The following is a 19,646-nucleotide window of genomic DNA, read 5'->3' as shown; positions in this document are numbered from 1 at the left end:
GGCCCGGACTGCAGGGTCCTGGGAAAAGAGAGACTGGAGGCGTGGACTCCTGGGTTTTAGAGTGTTCTACGGTTTGCAGCAATAACAAGGCAGCAGAGCTATATTTTGAGGAATTGTGTGATGTGGGGAGCAGAACCCCCTTTCTCAGGGGTCCCAGCTGGCCCTCCCGCACCCGGGTGCCCTCTCCGCGACCCGAAGACCCACGGGAGTCCTGGGCCCCGCCTCCCCAGGGCGCGGGAACTGGCGAGGCCCCAGGGGCTCCCGTTTATAGCTCGGTTTCCACTCATCACAGTCCCTGCAGGACCCGGGCTGAGCAAGTTTCTTCCACTCTTTCCCTTTTCTCCTCCTGCTCCTCCTCCTCCTCCTCACCACCCGCTCCCAGGACTCTCCCCCAAAGCCGGCAGGACGCAGGTGTCCACTCCAGGCAGGACCCCCTTCTTGCACCCAGGTGTTCCGGCTCCCAGACCCCAATTAGGCTGCCCCCGCGCCCGTTTCCTCCGAGCCCAGACCGCGGGAGTTTCTCAATGGGAAGAGGGCGGTCCTCCCAGGGGGCGGGCAGGGCGGAGCCAGCGGGATCAGGCCCTCTTGGGGTCTCCGAGAGACCCAGCGCGCGGAACCCGCAGGCGTTTCAGAGCTTCAGAGGCTGCGGATGAGCAAAGTTGGAGGACTTCAGGCCAGAGACAGGGGACCTCCAGTCTGGGGCGAAGAATAGGGTGCAAGTGGGGGGGGGGGTTCCCCTCTAGGCTGAGGAGAGATCCGCAACTAAGGAAATTGGAGCGAAGCCAGTGCAACAGCAAGTCTTGTGGACCTTGGGGGACACACACTCAGGATGCTGGTTCCCGCCCTCCTCGTCCTCCTCTTCTGCTTTAGAGGGCGTGCAGGTACCCAAGACCGGAGCGGACGAAAATGGGGAGAATTGTTTGCCGACAACAGCTTTGGGGCTGGGACTCCTGGGTCTGAGGGAGGAGAATTCTGAATTCAGAATCCAAAGAGCGAGCAGGTTGGGAACTGGACCCCTGGGTCCTGAGTGAGGGAGTTCTTTAATGCGCTAAGCTCAGATCTGCTGTTCCCCATTCTCCTAGGCCGGTCGCCCCATTTCCTGCAACAGCCTGAGGACCTGGTGGTGCTGCTGGGGGAGGAAGCCCGGTTGCCCTGTGTTCTGGGTGCATACAGGGGTCTCGTTCAGTGGACTAAGGACGGGCTGGCTCTAGGGGGAGAAAGGGACCTGCCAGGTGAGGCTGTCCCCTACTCAGGGAGCACTAGCACTAGAGTGGGACTACTGGGCTTGGGCTGTATCTGAAGTTTCTATTATGACGTTTTCAAGTTTGGGAAATTGATGGGATCAGGTAAACACTGGGAGTCAGGGTTATTGAGATGCTTCTTTGGGGGTGACTCATAGAGTTTGGGATTATTATTTTTTTTTACTGTAAAATATTATATAAATGCGTAAAGTGCAGTAAACATAAATTATAGAAGTCATGTAACCAATACCTTGGGTCATTGCTAGCTCCCTCCAAATGCCCCTTATTCCTTTCCACCATCATAGCCCAGAAGTAGGTGCTAACCTTATGTTTATAGCAGTCATTTTCTTGTTTTCCTTTCTGATTTTATCACCCCCACATTTTCTGCATTGGGAATGGGGTTTATTTCTCTGGGTCTACAGCACACTTTTTAAGTGTCTAACCATGGAATGTGTGGGTCATTTTGTGGTGTGGTATATCTGGGGATGAAGACCAGAGGTCAAGAGCTCAAACTGTGGTGTGACTGCCTTTCCCCTGACTTTAGGGTGGTCCCGGTACTGGATATCTGGGAATCCAGCCAGTGGCCAGCATGACCTCCACATTAGGCCAGTGGAGCTAGAGGATGAAGCATCGTATGAATGTCAGGCTACACAAGCAGGTCTTCGATCACGACCAGCCCAACTGCACGTACTGGGTGAGGATCCAGCCCACTAGTCCTTAAGAGCTGGGGGCTAGGGTTGCAGCCAGTACTAGCTAGGAGTATCAGAATCCAGAAAGACCAGGAAAGTGGTTGGTTGGAGCTGAGAAGATGAGGGTCTCTGGGCCTAAGATCCAGTTCTGATCCAAGATCTACCATACAGTGCCTCCAGAAGCCCCCCAGGTGCTGGGCGGCCCCTCTGTGTCTCTGGTTGTTGGAGTTCCTGCAAATCTGACCTGTCAGAGCCGTGGAGATGCCCGCCCCATCCCTGAGCTGCTGTGGTTTCGAGATGGTGTCCGGCTGGAGGGGACCACCTTCCACCAGGTCAGGTCCAAATCCTTTTGCTGGTCCTTGCCTATTTAGTGAAACTTAGGGTCCACTTTGATCATTCACCTAGAGTACAGGGTAGGGGGGGCAAGGATTCAAAGGTTAGGACCCTTGGAATGTGATTCAAGATAAGAACTCTAAGGCCAGACTACCTGGATTCAAATCCTAACTCAGACACTTGCTAACTGATTGATATTGAGTGTTATTTAACCTCTCTGACCCTCAGTTTCTTTATCTGTACAATAGGATTAATAGTATGTACCTTATAGGATAATTATGAGGATTGAATAAAATAATACCTGTAAATGCCTAGGAGTGTGCCTGACACATAGTAAGCATTACCATATATAAGGGATAGATGAAATCATTATTATTATCCATAACCTCTAGAACCTGCTGAAGGAAGGAACCACTGGGTCAGTGGAGAGCACCTTATTCTTGACCCCTTCCAGCCATGATGATGGAGCCACCTTAGTCTGCAGAGCCAGGAGCCAGGCCTTGCCTACAGGGAGAGATACAGCTATCACACTGAGCCTGCAGTGTGAGTTCAGTTGGCCCTGCGGAAAAGGGGTGGGACCTAGATTCCTGGATCTGATATAGCAGGAGAGGACAGAAAGATCGCTCATTGGGAACTGGAAGCCCAGACTGATGGCTCAAAGAAAGGAGGGAAGTACAGATTCAGCTTAGTGGGTTAGAGGGTCTGGGGACTGGATTCCTACCTAGATCAGCAATAAAGGTGTTCCAGGTCTTTGCCCACTCTGACCATTGTCCCATCCTTATAGACCCCCCAGTGGTGACTCTGTCTGCTGAGCCACAGACTGTGCAGGAGGGAGAGAAGGTCACTTTCCTGTGTCAGGCTACAGCCCAACCTCCTGTCACTGGCTACAGGTGAGGAGGAAGACTACCTCTCTCCAGCCAGAGCACCTGTTTGGGGAGACTGAGACATTAACAATACCATCATCTCTGCAGGTGGGCAAAAGGAGGTTCTCCGGTGCTTGGGGCCCGAGGACCAAGGTTGGAGGTGGTGGCCGACGCCTCATTCCTGACCGAGCCCGTGTCCTGCGAGGTCAGCAACGCTGTGGGTAGCGCCAACCGCAGCACCGCGCTGGACGTGCTGTGTGAGCAGGGGCGGGGCCGTGGGTGTGACCAAAGCAGCGAGTGGCTGTAGAGCACGGTGGGAAGACCTGGGGCTGCAAAGAGCATATAGGCAGGATTGGGCTGTGCTGGGTTAGTGCCAAAATGGGGCAGGGGCGGGTCAGGGGCGTGTAAGCGTGAACAATTTGTGGGTGTACTTAGGCTGTTGAATATGCGTTTCCGAGAGGCTGATCCCAAACCAGGGGCTTATCCTGCCCCAGCCATGTGACCTCTTCTCTTCCTCCTCCAGTTGGGCCGATTCTGAAGGCAAAGCCAGAATCCATGTCCGTGGACGTGGGGGAGGACGCCTCCTTCAGCTGTGCCTGGCGCGGGAACCCCCTCCCACGGGTAACCTGGACCCGCCGCGGTGGCGCGCAGGTGAAGCTCGATTGTGAGCCTGTGGCGGTAGCTGGCATGGCCCGAGCTTCCTCGCAAAGTCCCACCCCTGATGCCCTTTCACTGTCCCAGGTGCTGAGCTCCGGGCCCACGCTGCGTCTTCAGTCGGTTGGACCCGAGGATGCAGGCGACTATGTGTGCCGGGCTGAGCCGGGGCTGTTGGGCCTGGGGGGTGGCACAGCCGAGGCTAGGTTGACCGTGAACGGTGAGTAAGAGGGACTTTCTAGAGATCGGGAGGGTCATGGGATAGGAAGTGGTCAAAGGGGGTGAGGTCTAAAGGGAGTGGGCATGACCTTGAAAGTTTTGTAGATGGGGGCGTGGGAATTGCAGGCCATTCTGTTGAAAGGGAGACTTTTGAGAGTCAGTTGGGGTTAGCTGGGAGTGCTCAGGCCTGGTCTCCCTTGATTCAGAATCGGCTCTGGGGAGGGCGAGACCTCTCCTGAGTGGTCCACAATCTGCATTCCAGCTCCCCCAGTAGTGATGGCTCTGCACTCTGCACCCGCCTTCCTCAGGGGCCCCGCTCGCCTCCAGTGTCTAGTGTTTTCCTCTCCAGCCCCAGAAGCTGTGGTAAGGAAGAGTTCTCCCTACCTTGACCTGCCCAGCCACACCCCTGCAGCTGCTGTGACTTTTTCTGACTTTCCCAGCATCCCACCCACTTCTTCCCTCCCTCCCCAGTCTCTTCAGTGATCTCTCTCATTACTTTGTGTCCCCAGGTTTGGTCTTGGGATGAAGGCTTCTTAGAGGCAGGGTCAAGAGGCAGGTTCCTGGTGGAGACGTTTCCAGCCCCAGAGGGCTACCGGGGACAAGGTCCAGGCTTGATCTCTGTGCTGCACATTTCTGGGACCCAGGAGTCTGACTTCAGCAGTGACTTCAACTGCAGTGCCCGAAACCGGCTGGGTGAGGGAGGCACCCGGATCCGCCTGGGTCGTAGAGGTGAGACACTGGCTCAAAGACCCCAAATCTGGGGATTTCAAACCCCAGGAATGCCAGTATTCCCAGAGTAGAGCTGCCAAAGAATAAGACCACCAAATGTAGAGAGCATGAAACATTGGGGACCTCAAAACTATGGGTTCCTTGAATCCTAAGACCCCCAAACAATAAATTCCCTCAAGTACAGAATCCTAAACCAGAAGACTCCTTGTACTTAAGAACTCCAAAAACGGAGCCCACAAATGTAGGAAATTGTAAAATAAAAGATTCCTCAAACTCTAAGATTCTCTAAAGCCCAGGAGTTTACATTCACACACTCTGAGACCTTTCAAACCTCAGATTCATGAGTTCATAAGTCCAAAACTAAGTGCACCCTGTAATCCCAACAGCTTGGGAGACTGAGGCAGGAGGATCACAAGTTCAAAGCCAACCTCAGTAACTTAGTGAGACCCTAAGCAACTCAGTAAGACCCTGTCTCTAAATAAAATGAAAAAAAAAAAAAAGCTGGGGATGTGGCTCAGTAGTAAGTGCCCCTGGGTTCAATCCCCAGTGCCAAAAAAAAAAAAAAAAAAAAAAACCACCTTGGATATTCCCAGACTCGGTGGCCTTTTGAACCCAGAGATCTCAAGCCTGAGCCTTGAGCCCCAGTTTCCCTGTTGTTCTTCAGTCTTTTGCTCAGCATGCCCCTTCTCCTCCCTGCAGACTTGCTGCCTACTGTGCAGATGGTGGCTGGGGTAGCTGCTGCAGCCACAACCATTCTTATTGTCATTACTGGGGTGGCCCTCTGCTGCTGGCGCCACAACAAGGGTGAGTGCCTGATCCAGTCTCCAGTCCCAAAGCCCCCAGCCCCACACATGGCCTGCCCACTGACTGCTGGCCCTGGGACTTACCCCTGCACAGTTTGGTTCTCCTCAGCTTTTCACATTGTCCTCAGTGTCACCACCCACTTCTAAGACAAGGTTATTATGGGCTCCCAGACTCCCCACCGAATCTACCCCAGTCCTCTCTGTTGTGGCTTATTGATCCCCACAAACTGTGATCCTGCCCATCACTCACCTCAGCCTCTCACTGTTGGGGCTGCAGCCTCTTTCTCCAAACAAAAGAACTTGGTGCGAATCCCAGGAAGCAGTGATGGCTCCAGTTCAAGGGGCCCAGAGGAGGAGACAGGCAGCGGTGAGGAACGGGTAAGATGAAAGGGTCCCAGACCTGACTGTGCTTCCAGACCCCAATAATAACCTAGTCCAACCCACAAACTCAAATACTGCCCCAGTCCTAACAGTGATCCTAGACCCAAATGCACCCGCGGTCCACATATGCCCCTGACCATATCATTCCCTAGGCCCAATATATCCCCCAGCCTCTTGTCCTGAGTCCAGATTCCTGTTCCCAAGTGATCGCTGTGGCCTGGCCTCCACTGGCTGGCTGAAGGTCTCTGGGGTCTGTCATTGGGGCAAGAGGCTCCTCTAACCACTCCCTCTCACTATTTTCCATACCCCAGGGCCCCATTGTGCACACAGACCATAGTGACCTGGTTCTGGATGAGGAAGGGGCGCTGGACACCAAGGTGAGGAATGGGAGGGTGCGGGGTGGGGGTGGGGGGCTCCTTCACTGTGTCTATAACTCTTTCCCTGTTTTTGTCTCCTCCATTTTCATTCTGTCTCCTCTAGACCTGAGATCTATCACTTGTGCATGTGTGAGAGCGAGCGTGTGCGCACACACACACACACACACACACACCTCTTGGGCCATATCATCCAGCTCCATAGCCCTAATTTGCACTATTTGTTGATTCCACTTATCTGCCCTGGCCTTAGTCTCCAGCTTGAGTCCTGACCAGACATTCTTTCCCCCGGCACAGTCATGTTTTAGGCCTTCTGGATGTCTCTCCTTGGTTATCCATGGTCTTCCCAGGCCCCTTCTACCCACTGGATCCCATACTAGCTTCGCATCTCCCCAAACCCATCCCAACTTTGGGATCCCACCTCAGGACAGCCCTGTTGGTTCCAGCCCCAGTCCCCTCCCTCCTCATCGTTTTCCTCTGTACTTAGCAGAGGCCTGAAACCCTCCACGTTCCTATCTCCATCTAATTCCCTCCTTTATTCCTCCAGTCTCAGCCCAGACTTTGCCTATTCTAGGAAGCCCATGCTTTTCTCATCACAGCCTGGTTATTCTGCCTGCAATTTTCCCATCACAGCCATAACCACTCTGTCCTGGGCTTCCCTGTCACAGCATGATCACTTTGCCAAAGGGTCCCCTGTCAGCCCCAGTCACTGCCTGTTCTTTTCCTAGTCACATCTCTGACCTCTCTGGGCTCTGCTCTATCTGGGGGTTTGTCATTCCCTCTTGGTCTGAAATCTCCATGAAGACAAGGTCCAGGCCTCCTCTGAACATGTCTCCAGCAGTGGCCCAGGGCATGATATAAAATCAAAGCCCAGGAGCTATGAGGCAGATGAATGAATGGCTGTCCTTCCCTCTGCCCCCTCCTCTGCACCACCACCCTCCCCTCAGTAGGCCTGTTCCTCTGTCTCTGTCTCATTCTTTTTTGTCCCTGTCTCTAGCTTTCTCTGCTGGTCTCCTGTCCCTTTGTCTTTGTGGCTATTTTTGTGTCTTGCTTTGTCTCTCTGCCAGTTTTTATGTCTGTCTCTCTGTCTCTGGGTCTTTTCCTGCTCCTGCTTCTGTCTTTTCGCCTCTCTGTAGGTCTGGAATCTATCTCAGTCTGTCTGTCCATCCTTGATCCTCACTTCCCTGTACTTTTATATGTGTTACCAATCCAAGTCCCATTTGTCCCCTCAGGACCCAACCAACGGTTACTACAAGGTGCGAGGGGTCAGTGTGAGCCTGAGCCTTGGTGAAGCTCCAGGAGGAGGCCTCTTCCTGCCACCCTCCTCCCCCCTTGGACTTCCAGGGACCCCTACCTTCTATGACTTCAACCCACACCTGGACATGGTTTCCCCCTGCAGACTGTACAGAGCCCGGGCAGGTTATCTCACCACACCTCATCCTCGAGCTTTCACCAACTACATCAAACCCACATCCTTTGGACCCCCAGAGCTGACGTCCGGGACTCCCCCCTTCCCGTATGCTGCCTTCCCCATGCCAAGCCACCCACGTCTCCAGACTCATGTGTGACATCTCCAACTGAAGAATCCTGGGATTTTCAACTTGCCATAATGGGTTGTCCTGATTTCTGAGGGACCAGAACAAGATGACAACCTTATTCCTCCAAAGTTGAACATCAAGGGGGGGGGGATCATTACAATTATCAGGATCATTTATACATAGTGAACTCAGCCAAAGCAAATGCCCCAAGTGGAAGCAATATGGCCATTGTGCCCACCTATTCTGCTGTGGAAAAGGTATTCAAGGGTTTAGTAATGTAGGTCAGTGGTCGAGAACTTGCCTAGTCTGAAAGAGGCCCTGGGTTCAATCCCCAGTAAAACACACACACACACACACACAAAGATATTCAAGATGCAAGGCCCTTTGCAGAGGTTGAGGACAGAGGGTGATAAAAGTTAGGGGCAGGAATGGAAGTCATTTCTAGTTACTGAGGAAATATATTTCAAGAAGACGCCTTGCATTGAGAAGAAAGATAGTATAGGGCAGATCAAGATGGAAGACATAAGCCAGGCATGGTGGCACATGCTTGGAATTCCAGCCACCTCTGAGGCTTAGCAAGGCCCCTTTGTCAAAATAAAAAAGACTGCTAATGTAACTAAATGGTAAAGTGCCCCTGCGTTCAATACCCAGTACCACCAACAAGGGGGGAAAAAAGACACTCTCACTGTGTCCTGGCTTTCCCTGACAGCACTTTATTTAGCCAATAGAAGTGCAGCCATCTTGATTCCTTCCACCTTCCTTAAAGACTCAGAAAGAGCTGAACTCAAACAGTGGGGATAGGGTGAGAACTATCATTGTGGGGATGAAGGAGACTCTGGGGATAAGAATATTTATGTTTATTAAAAAAAAAGAAAGCCAAACAGGCAAGCATGTCTGGAAGATTTTCCTGGTATTATTACTTTTCTTCTTCAAGGAAGAGGTCGATCAAACATGTTCTAAGGGTCTTCTTCTACCCTAGCCTGGGAGGTGACTGTAGGAGCCAAAACTCTGAGCCACCTCTCAGTCCCTTGTTACCTGTTTAACACTCTAGATGTTTTAAATATACAACTACACAAGTCTATACATACACTTGCATACTCAGAGCTGCAAACAGAAATATAGATACCCATGTACCCACAGGACACACACATAAAAGTCCATATTGATGCACACTTGTGACACAGCTGCCCCAGTTAGCCAGGGAAAATAGAATTCTAAGCTGTCATTTGAGGAGACAAAGCAGTGAGCACTGAAGGGGAGAAGACTCTGGATGGGAAAATGGAAATCCCTTGGTCCTTAGAGTGAGGATAGGGGGCCAGACCTTTGTCCTGAGGTGCTGGGTCCTTGATGGGTGCCTGACTTAGGTCATCCTTAGAAAGGGCCTGGGAGCTTTGGTTCATGGATCCTTGGGCTAGAAGTTAAAGGTCCTGACACCAGGGACTTAAGAGGCAGGATAGGAAGCCTGAACTTCTGGGTCTGAGGAAGAAAGGATGGGAGGGTGGTTTGCCTCTGTTTCTGAGGGAAAAGGGGCCTGGGGCTTCCTCTGAAAGAGGATGGAAATGGATCTCAATCGCTGTGTTCTTGATTGAGGAAATTTGGGAGACTGAATTCTTGTGACCTCCAGAGAGGAATTTATTGGGAGGGGGGTTCCCCATGCTGGCATCCCTGGCGGAGGACAAAGCCGCTTATGGGTGTCTGGATCTGAAGAAGGAGAGGGCTGTGCATGACAGCCCTGAAGGAGGACTCAAAATCCCAAACCGCACAGCCCATGAACCAGACTCCTGGCTGGGTTTTTGCAGGAGTGGATAGGTCGCCTGGAATCTCAAGGGGCGGGGGCCTGGAGCTGGCTCCCACTCGGGGTTCCGGAGCCGCTCCACTCTGCGCAGAGCTGCCACGCTATTGTCCTGGCTGGGAAGGCGGGGCCGGCGCGGGGCGGGGCTGGCGGCGCCGGCGCAGCCCGGGGGCAGCGGGAGGAGGAGGCGGCGGCGGTGGAGCTGGGAGCTCCTGTCACCGCTGGGGCCGGGCCGGGCCGGGCGGTGTGCAGGGGACGTGAGGGCGCGAGGGCCGGGACATGGGGCCGGCCAGCCCCGCCGCTTGCGGTCTGGGCCGCCGCCGGGGCCCGCAGCCGCTGCCGCTGTTGCTGCCACTATTGCTGCTGCTCCTGCGCGCGCAGCTCGCCATCGGGAGCCTGGCCGGTGGGAGCCCCGGCGCGGCCGAGGTGAGGCCGGGCCGGGTCCTGGGGGATGGGGGAAGGGGTGGGACCGGGCCTCGGTACCCCGATGCGGACTGTCCAGGGCAGAAAGCGCAGTCTTTTCAGCCAGGTGGCCCTCTCCCAGGAGCCCCTAACAGCACTAGGTATTCATGAACCCAGGATTCCAGGCCCTAGCTACCCCATCATCTGACGTCCTAGCCCACTCCCACCCGCAGCATAGGAACTGGCTTTTCCAGAGCCCCTGGACCCGAAAGTCCAGCCCACTCCTCCACACCTTCTCAGCCTGGACGACTTGGCCCCAACCCCTTGCCACCTGAACATAGGATCCACCAGGCAGCAGGGCACTTGAATCTAAGAATCCGGGCTCCTTGCATCCTCTGGTCCCATGAGGGCGCCCACAGGCTCGCAGGAGCCAGGAGTCCAGGCCTCCAGTCATTACCCGCCCCCCAAACAGAATACCCAGGCCCGCTGGGAAGCCAGGCCTTGTAGTCTTCGCACCCCCGCAATAGGAGCCTGAACTAGGGATGGAGGGAGGAGGGGCCAGAACGCCTGGGTTCTGGCCTCCTCCCCCACGATTCAGGTTTAACCCTTTCCGACTCTGTCTATGCCGCGCTGGGGTGGGGGCGGAGCCTGTCTCCGCAGCAACAAGGCCGCGAGAAACCCGGGGGACCTGGGTCGCCATAGCAACGGGAGAGCTGGGGCGCTCCCGCCCTTCAGGAGCTGTTTCCCAGGGAACTGTGCCTCCACCGAGGCCGGTGTGCGGTGCTTGGGGGGAGGGCTGGTGCTGGGGATATGAATATCTGGGTCTTAGGAAGCAAAAGACCCCGTATGTCAGCTTCCCTGAGGCTCTCACTGTCTCCTCGGCCTCCACTCCCAGGCTCCGGGATCAGCGCAAGTGGCCGGACTATGCGGGCGCCTAACCCTTCACCGGGACCTGCGCACCGGCCGCTGGGAGCCAGACCCACAGCGCTCACGACGCTGTCTCCGGGACCCGCAGCGCGTGCTGGAGTACTGCAGACAGGTGGGCGGGACCAACGAGAGGGGCGTGATCAGCGGGAAAGCCGGTTCCAGAGGGGGCGAGGTCTAGGCTAAGAAGCTAGACTTGCAAAAGGCGGGATCCAAGGACTTGTGGGATTTAAGTAGAAGGGAAGCTAGGGGGCGTGCCCTACGAAGAAGCAAGGCTAGTTTAGGGAGAGACCTGTTTTGAGAAACCAAGGAGAGTGGAGAACCACGCTAGAATGCCAGCTAAGGAAGATACCCAATGAAGAGGCAAAGTTTAGAGATACGTGGTGGATTTTTGTCACGAGTACAGCTGTAGGTGGGAGAGGCCAAGGAAGGGGCGTGGCAAAGAAGTAAAAGAAACCTAGGGACCAGCAAGATGGGGAGGAACGATGGAACTCAATGGGAGAATAGATAGCTAGGAGGCGTGGTTTAAAAAGGAGGGCTTAATATAAAGAAAACCTGTAAGATCTACTGAGAGAGGGACCTGATGGGAGGGGAAGAGTAACCAGAGTAAGGGGCTTAGAGAGGTTAACCTGATGGGTCAGGTGGAAGGACCTCCATAAAGAAACTGGGCAGGAAAAGAGCACCTAAAGATGGCCAGATTTTAAAGGGAGAGCACTAGGGGATTTGACCAATGGGCAGGAAGGACTTGGCATCTAAGTCTGCTTCTATGGAGAAGCAGGGACTAGGGAGGAAATGTCCATATGAATACTAGACCCTTGAAAAGGAGATGGGCGGCTGACAAGGTGGGGAAGTGGGTTGACTGCCCTTTCCTGGTGCCCTCAGATGTATCCGGAGCTGCACATCACACGTGTGGAGCAGGCTGCACAGGCTATCCCAATGGAGCGCTGGTGCGAGGGTGCCCGGGGTGGCCATTGTGCCCACCCTCACCACCAGGTTGTGCCTTTCCGCTGCCTTCGTGAGTCATAGGCTGGGAGAAGGGAAATGAGGTGGGAGTCTCCCAGAGAGGAGGTTCTGAGCCCCTGTCTCGGACCCACATTAGAGGGCTGAGCATCTGAACTGAGAGTGGGGCAGAGAAGCTGGAGGATAAAATATCTGGATTCTGCGGAGCATGAGGCTGGTGGCTGTAGGAGAGCCTTAGTCTGGTGTCCCCCTTTCCTCAGCTGGTGAGTTTGTGAGTGAGGCTCTACTGGTGCCAGAAGGTTGTCGGTTCTTACACCAGGAACGCATGGACCAGTGTGAGAGTTCCACCCGGAGGCACCAGGAGGCACAAGAGGTCAGGACCCTGGCCCACCCTTCCCCATCCCTCAAACCCAGGAGTCCAGGCCTATAGCTCCCTCTTCCCACTGGGATCTAGGACTTCTATCCCCCAATCCCTTTCTCTAGAGCCAGGAATCCAGGCTTCTAGCCTCCTCATACCCCAAGACCATCTCTCAAAGCTCCCCTCTACACCCTCCTACTCTACAATCCTGGCATCTGGGCCCACTCTTGTTACAGGCTTGCAGCTCCCAAGGCCTCATCCTTCATGGCTCGGGCATGCTTTTACCCTGTGGTACAGATCGATTCCGAGGTGTGGAGTATGTGTGCTGCCCTCCTCCAGTGACCCCTGACCCATCTGGGAAAGCAGTTGGGTGAGTGAGAGGGAACCTTCCATGCCCATCCCAAGGTTTCTGAGGCAGGGGATGGAAACATGGCAGCCTAGGCTCAGAATCTTACTGCCTGAATCTTCTGTTCTCTCAGTGACCCCTCTACCCGGTCCTGGCCCCTGCGGGGCAGAACAGAGGGGAATGAGGATGAAGAAGAGGAAGAATCCTTCCTACAGCCAGTAGATGATTACTTTGTGGAGCCCCCTCAAGCTGAAGAAGAACAGGAAGAAGAAAGAGTCCTGCTCCCAAGTTCCCATACCCCTGCAGTGGTCAGCAAAGGTCAGGCAATCTACCAGTCCTCTCTACCATAGAGGAAAGGGTGATTTGGGGAGCCTTGGTATAATAGCATCTTTGGGAAGGACCTGAAGGGGAGAGGCCCAGTTGGGAAGAACGGAAGAGACACGTAGCTTTGGGTTAAGTAGAGGTGGAAGGGTTAGCCTGTGAACAATGCAAAGAGCTTTGGGGCACTTGGAAGTGGAGGGGCCATTTGGTAGGTCATAAGTATCATTTGGGGGAAAGCTCAGAAGTATAAAGGATTCCTGAACTTTTCAAGAGTAGGCCCAGACTAGAATTTCATCTCCCATATAATTCCTAGCAGCTATGACTAAACCAGATACACAATGATCTCTAGAAAATATAGTTCTCCAGGTAGGAAAGGTGACCTGGAGGTGGGCTGTAGACTGATCTCCTGATTCCTGATCTTGCAGTCACTCCCACCCCAAGGCCCACTGATGGTGTGGATGTTTACTTCGGCATGCCTGGGGAAATCAGTGAGCATGAGGGGTTCCTGAGGGCAAAGATGGACCTGGAGGAGCGCAGAATGCGCCAGATTAATGAGGTGATGATACTGGGGACCCCAGGACCAACCACCCCCACAGATTTCCATAAATACCAGGAGATTCCTTAGAAACATTGATATTGACACTACAGCTGAGGGATGCCCAGCCTCCTTCAGTTCTGAGCCCTCAACACTACTGTGTAAGATGACCAGGGATCCCTGACCCACCCAGAATCCCACTGAGATGCCACCAAATTCCCATGGAAACTCTGGTCCATGGTACTCTTCCACTTTCAACTTCCTCTAGGTCTTCCCTTTGGGGAACCCAAGAATCAGTGGGACTTAAGGGATCTGGACTTTCCAAAGTCTTAAAGAGGGACTGGGAGACTAGCCAGGTCAATCAGGGTGGGTTCCAGGATCCTGAAGCTCCTCCCCCTCCAGGTGATGCGTGAATGGGCCATGGCAGACAACCAGTCCAAGAACCTGCCTAAAGCTGATAGACAGGCCCTGAACGAGGTAAGACAAAACTTCCAGTGAGTCCCACTCATGCCTGTCCACTATGAGGGGTGCATGGTCTCAGCCTGGCTCTGGCCATATTCTGCTCCATCCATTTAACCCCTTCTTACTTATCTTGACCTTTTCCCTACATTTGGCCCTATTCCTCTTAATACCACATTACTCTCCTCCTCAGATTGGCCAGGTTTAGCCCTATGTCTCCTTGACTTTCCTCAAAGGACTGTCTCTGGAGTCTTCTTCCAACCCCGGCCTCCTGCTGTCATAGCTGGGCCCTTTTCTTGGAAGTATTCATGGCCCTGTTAGCCCCCAACCCCTTCACTTTGGTCCTGCCCCTCTGATTCACTTTTACTCAGTCCCTCTCCAGTAAACATGGCCTTTGACCTATTGGCCCCTCCTCCCTTAGTTCCAGTTGGCTCCCATTTGAACTCTTGGTCCCACTCCTATCAGCCTTATTGGGGCACAGCCTGTCTCAGTTTGACCCTAATCTCCCTACAAGTTCCCTTGGATCTTAACATTGATCAGTTCTGTTTCCAGTTCATTCCCATCCAGTCGACACCCTCAGACTAACTCCAGTAAGCCTCCTGCTACCCCTACTCTACCAGGTCCCATAGCCCCTCCTTCCAGTCAGTCTCCTTTGACCTAGTCCTACCCTAGTTTGGCCGAGATGCACTGAACCCCACCTTACCTGCCCCAATATCCCTGCCTTTCACCCTTCTTTATCTCTCCTGACCCCTTGTCCACCTCCACCCCTAGCACTTCCAGTCCATTCTGCAGACCCTGGAGGAGCAGGTGTCCAGTGAGCGACAGCGTCTGGTGGAGACTCATGCCTCCCGAGTCATCGCCCTCATCAATGACCAGCGCCGTGCTGCCCTGGAGGGCTTCCTGGCAGCGCTGCAAGGGGATCCTCCTCAGGTACAGGGCCATGGGGCACAGAGCAGAAGATGAGGAGAACTAGGGCAGGCCTGGGCAGCCTTTGTCTCTCCCACAGGCAGAGCGCGTCCTTCTGGCCCTACGGCGCTACCTGCGTGCAGAGCAGAAGGAGCAGCGGCACACGCTGCGGCACTACCAGCACGTGGCTGCAGTGGACCCTGAGAAGGCCCAGCAGATGCGCTTCCAGGTGCTCATGTTCTTCCAGCCCCCACATGCCTTGCCATCCTCAGACCCCAGTCCCTCAGATTCTTCTCTTGTCCCTCAAACCCTCTTTCTGTCCCGTGGATCCCCTTAGAGTGCCTTCCTTCTGTGCCCCAGGACCCATTCCAGTCCCTCAACTCCACTTCCTGTCCCATGGATCCCTACTTCCTGGCTCTGGTACACTGCCCCTACACACGCATTGTGCCTTTGAGCCCCTTCTCCTCCCTTGGATTCTTACCTCCTGGCTCTTGAATTTCTACTTCCTTTCCTAGAATCCTCTTCCTGTACCTAGAAACCTGTTCCTGCCCATCAATCCTCCTTCTTCTCTAACTCCACTTTTGTTCCCTGGAACCCCTGTTCTGTGCCCTCAGATTCTAATTCTTTCTTTTTGGTAATCTTCCTGTCCATGAATGCTCTGTTCTGTGCTCTTGAACTCCAGGTCTTGCTCATAATCTGCTGTCATTTCTATGACTCTCCAATCCCACTTCCTGTCTCTAGAATCCCCTAAAACCCCACTTTCTGTTCCTCAGATCTATTTTTTCCGCCCCTGCCCCACCTACCTTGGCTTACCTTGTCGCCTGTGCCCACTTCCTTAGGAATCACTTCTTTCCCTGGTACCTTACTTCCTTTCCCAAGCCCCTCACTTCCTGTTCTGTGTACATCTCTTCTTTCTCTTTCTATCCTGCTTCTCCTTCAGTTTCCCTCCTATGGCCCAATTCCTGAACCTTACTCCCTACAGGGTGGCTGTCTGTCATTATGGGCTACTTTCCCTTGGACCCTACTCAATTCCTCCTTCATGCAGGAAAAGAGGAAATTTCCTCTTTTCCAGGCGGTATTGCCCATTTCATCCTTCCAACCTACTCTCTGCAGGTGCAGACCCACCTTCAGGTGATTGAGGAAAGGATGAATCAGAGCCTGGGATTGCTTGATCAGAATCCCCACCTGGCTCAGGAGCTGCGCCCCCAGATCCGTGAGTAGCTATGACCCCGGGCCCTCATTCCAGATCTCTCAGGGCAGACTTTGACCCTCAACCCTCAGCCTTCCCTGATTTCAGTTATCTGTTCTTATATAACAAACCATCCCAGAACTTAGTGGTTCAAATCAATGACCATTTTTCTTTGTTCATGATCCTGCCATTTGTTCTGGGCTCAGCTGGCTGCTCTGGTAATCTTGCCAGTAGTCAAGTGTGCAGCTGTATTTAGCCAGCAGACTGACTGGGACAGGCACTCTCTGGTAGATGGGTCTCTCTTCTACAAATAGGCTCAGGGCTTCTCTTCTCCATGGATCCTCTCCATGTGGTCCCTCCATCAGGATAGATGGATTTCCTACATGGTGGCTCAGGCACCCCAAAGCAGAAAAGTAGAATTTGCCAAATCCTTTTATTTTTTTCAGTAATGGGGGATCAAACCAAGGTCTGTGTGCATGCTAGGCAAGCACTCTACCACTGAGTTACATCCTCAACCCCTCCAGATCTTCTTAAGGCTTAGATAGACATTCTATTGGTTATAATGAGTTACAAACCAAGTCAGATTCAAGGGGAGGGGCCTAAATAAGATTATGAAAATGTGGTCAATACCAGAAAGTGTGACCTTGCACAGCCTCCAAATCTATGTGACTTTTTCCTGGATGCTCCATACCTAACCCTAAACCTCCTGATATTTAAGAACACCCAGAATCCTAGATATACTTGTTGCTACCCCACACTTGGGGCTGCCTCTGCTATCTGTGTAATCATCCAATCACTATACTCTTAGGGTTTTATTCACACACCCATTTTTCTTTGTGGAGTCCCTGGGCTCACCAACCCATCCACCTTTCTATATGTTCTTTTCAGAGGAACTTCTCCATTCAGAACACCTGGGTCCCAATGAATTGGAAGTCCCTGCACTTGGGGGCAGCAGCGAGGACAAGGGTGGGCCGCAGCCTCCAGATTCCAAGGATGGTGAGTGAACCTAAATATCGATAACTCAAGATTTTGGGGGACAAGCCTCCAACCTTATTTCTATTCCCCTAAATTCTGTGGGTGTCTGAGTCACCATAGTGAGTAAAAGAGGATGGGGAGGAATGTTGAAGGTGTGGAGGCCTCTGCAGGGTCCTCTGTCCCCCTTTTTGTGTCCCTGGGAGGGTGTTTCCCTGCTCTTTCTTTGATGATACCTTCCTCTCTTTACTGTTTCACCTGCCTTTTCCCCCACTGGCTGCCAGCAGACACCCCCATGACCCTTCCAAAAGGTGAGTGTCCAAGTCACTAAATCCCACTGAATCCTAAACCCAGAATGGAAAAGGTCCATACCTTGGGAACCTCAGACCTCCTGGGGTGGAGTCTGGTGCCCTTTATGACCCCCTCCTCAGGCAGGGGCAGCACCCTTCTGGACCCTCAAGAATGAGATGGGACTTGGGGGGTAGGGTCCACAGAACAAGATAACGCATCACCTGGAAAAGAGAAGATGACCCCCTTGGAGCAATACGAGCCAAAGGTAAGTAAAACAGACCTGTGGGCACCTGAGGGAGGACAAGAGGGAGCCTGGACCCCTAGGCGTGAGGGAGGGAGGTGCTAAGGGTTTCGATGCCTTGGCCAGAGGAGAAAAGAGGGCTGAAGCCATGGGCTTTGGAGTCCTAGGAGAGAAGAAGGCTGTGGGGAGTCCCCTTTTGGGCTCCTGGGGAGGAAGAGGCTGGGATCCATGATACCTCCTGCTTCCCCAGGTGAACGCGTCTGTTCCAAGGGGCTTTCCTTTCCACTCCTCAGAGATCCAGAGAGATGAGCTGGTAAGAGGAAGCATATTCTCAGTGCTTAAGGGGAAAAGATCAGAGATCACTGTTTAAGCTGTGGCTCCCAAAGCCCCACAGGACCTAGATAAGCCTCAAAGATGTCTTTGGCCCTTTATTCTCTCTCTTCAGGCACCAGCGGGGACAGGAGTGTCTCGTGAGGCTGTGTCGGGTCTGCTGATCATGGGAGCCGGTGGGGGCTCCCTCATCGTCCTCTCCATGCTGCTCCTGCGCAAGAAGAAGCCCTATGGGGCCATCAGCCACGGAGTGGTGGAGGTGAGAGGTGCAAAGACCTGGTGCGGACATGGATGGACCATGAGCTCTGCGGCCAGGTCTCTGAGTTCCATGAGCCCTCCTCTGCCCCTGGTGCAGGTGGATCCCATGCTGACCCTAGAGGAGCAGCAGCTTCGTGAACTGCAGCGACATGGTTATGAGAACCCCACCTACCGCTTCCTGGAGGAACGACCCTGAACCCACCCCCTTGATGCCTTCAGCTGAGCCCAGACCTCCCCTCTTCCTGGGGCCCCAGAACCCCAATTCCCAGCCTAGGGTGGGGGAGGGAGGTCTCGACAAGTTCACTCTTATTTCCCCTTTCCAGTGCCATCCCTAAGAAATACCCAGACATTCCCAGGGGCCGACCCACTTTGGACCTCCTCACCTTAATTTATTTTGTAAGTTATTGCTCCCTAAGGTCACCACCACTTTGGTTCCAGCGTCTATTTTTCCCTAGAGTTCACCTGCCCACGTTTTCCCCACTAACATCCCAATAAAGTCCTCTTCCCTACCAGGTCATCCTATGTCTTTATGGAAGATTCAGTGTGTAAATATGCTGGACGCGGTGTCCCTCTCTGCCCAGGCCTCCTTTGGGTCTCTAAGTAAGAGAGAGCTTTAAATCTGGACGGAGCCGGCGGAAAGGGGGGCGGGGCGGGGGGACAGGGCCCAAAGACCTCGGTGAGGCTTTCTGTGCATGCCCAGGAGCTTTCCGTGGTGCTGAAGTGGCTGCGACTTCCAGGTGTCTATTTGCTGGATTCCCACAAGTTTCTCCACCCTTCTAGTTACCCGCCCATACAATCATACACAGCATCTGCCCCAACCTGCGAGCACTGGGAATCTGGAATCACTTCCCAATCCCAAGTCTTCATAGCTTCTAGGGAGTCAAAAGGAGATTCCCTGGAATGTGGAAATTCCAGTCTTGTGTCCCAGTGGGGTGTATGTGATGTCTGCAAACACCTATTGGAATGTATATACTCAAGGGTCCCATCAGATGATGTATTCCCAAGACAGTCATTATGATGATTAAAAGAGTCAATATATGTGGAGATATTAAAACTGTTCCTGCCACTTAGCAAGTGTTTGTTAAATAAATTGTAAAACAAAACACAATGGAGGGGACCCAGTGGTAGAGCAGTTGCCTAATATGCATGATACCCTGGGTTTGATCCTAGTACCAACACACTTTACATGCTTGGGTGCGCCTCATCATTATTTTCATTCCATAGAACTGGAATTAATGTATCTCCATCTATAGCTTAGGAAAGGCAGGATGAGAGAAGTGAGATCAAATTTCCTTTTGACTCCATCATCTAGGAAGGATGAGGGCTGGGAATTCAACACAGGCATCCTGTGTCCAGTGCATATAATCTAGAGCACTTTGCTAACATACTATTTAATAATTCAAGACTGTCATATATGATGCTTAAATTGTGCACTGCAAAATTTCAAGTCATGCCTACTATTCCTTCACCCTTAGACATTGCAGATTTGCTCTTTTACCACAATTTCCCAGCAGATGGCGGTAATGTGCCATGTTCTA

General features: G+C 53.2%; 2 protein-coding genes across 3 annotated transcripts; both read left to right on the top strand.

Moving 5' to 3' along the window:
* The first annotated feature begins 575 nt into the window (after window positions 1-575).
* Window positions 576-8,445, top strand: KIRREL2 (kirre like nephrin family adhesion molecule 2). The gene is made up of 15 exons (XM_081275669.1): window positions 576-881; window positions 1,083-1,232; window positions 1,786-1,935; window positions 2,102-2,262; window positions 2,656-2,806; window positions 3,048-3,153; window positions 3,235-3,383; window positions 3,650-3,777; window positions 3,868-4,000; window positions 4,262-4,362; window positions 4,509-4,728; window positions 5,428-5,532; window positions 5,809-5,909; window positions 6,224-6,289; window positions 7,519-8,445. Exons 1-15 carry the CDS (start codon window positions 830-832, stop codon window positions 7,852-7,854), a joined length of 2,109 nt encoding a protein of 702 aa, XP_081131795.1. The 5' UTR covers window positions 576-829; the 3' UTR covers window positions 7,855-8,445.
* Window positions 8,446-9,803: 1,358 nt separating this feature from the next.
* Window positions 9,804-18,564, top strand: APLP1 (amyloid beta precursor like protein 1). 2 transcript variants are annotated; one of them, XM_081274664.1, is made up of 17 exons: window positions 9,804-10,042; window positions 10,914-11,057; window positions 11,825-11,957; window positions 12,163-12,275; window positions 12,497-12,630; window positions 12,740-12,924; window positions 13,353-13,483; window positions 13,865-13,939; window positions 14,693-14,851; window positions 14,928-15,056; window positions 15,941-16,040; window positions 16,905-17,012; window positions 17,276-17,299; window positions 17,474-17,544; window positions 17,771-17,833; window positions 17,966-18,109; window positions 18,206-18,564. In XM_081274664.1, the coding sequence occupies exons 1-17, from the start codon at window positions 9,896-9,898 to the stop codon at window positions 18,302-18,304; spliced, it is 1,959 nt and encodes a 652-aa protein (XP_081130790.1). In that variant the 5' UTR covers window positions 9,804-9,895; the 3' UTR covers window positions 18,305-18,564. The 2 variants fall into 2 exon arrangements, with proteins under 2 accessions (XP_081130790.1, XP_081130789.1); XM_081274663.1 differs by having other exon boundaries at window positions 17,273-17,299.
* Window positions 18,565-19,646: the final 1,082 nt, after the last annotated feature.

This window comes from Spermophilus citellus (assembly GCF_964194105.1).
Source record: "Spermophilus citellus genome assembly, chromosome: 18".
NCBI classification, from domain to species: domain Eukaryota; kingdom Metazoa; phylum Chordata; class Mammalia; order Rodentia; family Sciuridae; genus Spermophilus; species Spermophilus citellus.
This window is presented reverse-complemented; position numbering and strand designations above follow the sequence as displayed.

Bases quoted from the DNA above. Each gene is read 5' to 3' on its own strand.
- KIRREL2 (XM_081275669.1), top strand. From the start codon at position 830: ATGCTGGTTCCCGCCCTCCTCGTCCTCCTCTTCTGCTTTAGAGGGCGT. The intron at 3,154-3,234 runs GTGAGGAGGAAG...TCATCTCTGCAG, and splicing joins CCTCCTGTCACTGGCTACAG to GTGGGCAAAAGGAGGTTCTC. The intron at 3,778-3,867 runs GTGAAGCTCGAT...TCACTGTCCCAG, and splicing joins CCCGCCGCGGTGGCGCGCAG to GTGCTGAGCTCCGGGCCCAC.
- APLP1 (XM_081274663.1), top strand. From the start codon at position 9,896: ATGGGGCCGGCCAGCCCCGCCGCTTGCGGTCTGGGCCGCCGCCGGGGC. The intron at 10,043-10,913 runs GTGAGGCCGGGC...CTCCACTCCCAG, and splicing joins GGAGCCCCGGCGCGGCCGAG to GCTCCGGGATCAGCGCAAGT. The intron at 17,834-17,965 runs GTAAGAGGAAGC...CTCTCTCTTCAG, and splicing joins AGATCCAGAGAGATGAGCTG to GCACCAGCGGGGACAGGAGT.